Genomic DNA, 477 nt, shown 5'->3' on the forward strand with positions numbered 1-477 from the left:
TTCTCGAACATTAAAAGAGACATCAATTCCACCTACAGCTGAACCAAGTGCAGGACACTATCAATGGTTTGCGCGAAACCTTGCGCCATGAGCAGAACCAGATGATTAGCACATCAGGAGGGCAGTATGGCTCAGTCATGCCCCAGATGATGCCTGACCTAGCCACTGCTAGTCTCGGCACATCCCCTTTGCCACATATGTCAGGGATTGCTGTCTCTGGTGTTGGGGCTGTCACTCCCATGTCTGCTTATGCAGGACTTGGCTCCCTAGGACTGGCTGGGCAAGGTGAGTCCACTAGTTACATGGCAAATATATTGCATATATTGCTTTTTATGATATGCTATGTTTATTTCTTTTTTGGGAAGAAGCATATGCATAGATATAGATATAAGTATACATATATGTCAATTTATGTATGTTTTTATGTATTTTAGTTTATTCTCGTATGTGGTCTATAAATATATTTATTTATTTATA

General features: G+C 40.7%; 1 protein-coding gene across 1 annotated transcript in view; it reads left to right on the forward strand.

Moving 5' to 3' along the window:
* The window catches only part of LOC119581991, a gene marked incomplete at its 3' end in the record, with an annotated part of 37,751 nt that overhangs the window by 35,593 nt on the left and 1,681 nt on the right, over positions 1-477 (forward strand). Inside the window, 1 exon segment of the mRNA XM_037930180.1 lies at positions 39-285. Coding sequence (XP_037786108.1) covers positions 39-285 — 247 coding nt within the window.

This window comes from Penaeus monodon, chromosome 15 (genome assembly GCF_015228065.2).
Source record: "Penaeus monodon isolate SGIC_2016 chromosome 15, NSTDA_Pmon_1, whole genome shotgun sequence".
Classification (NCBI taxonomy): Eukaryota; Metazoa; Arthropoda; class Malacostraca; order Decapoda; family Penaeidae; genus Penaeus; species Penaeus monodon.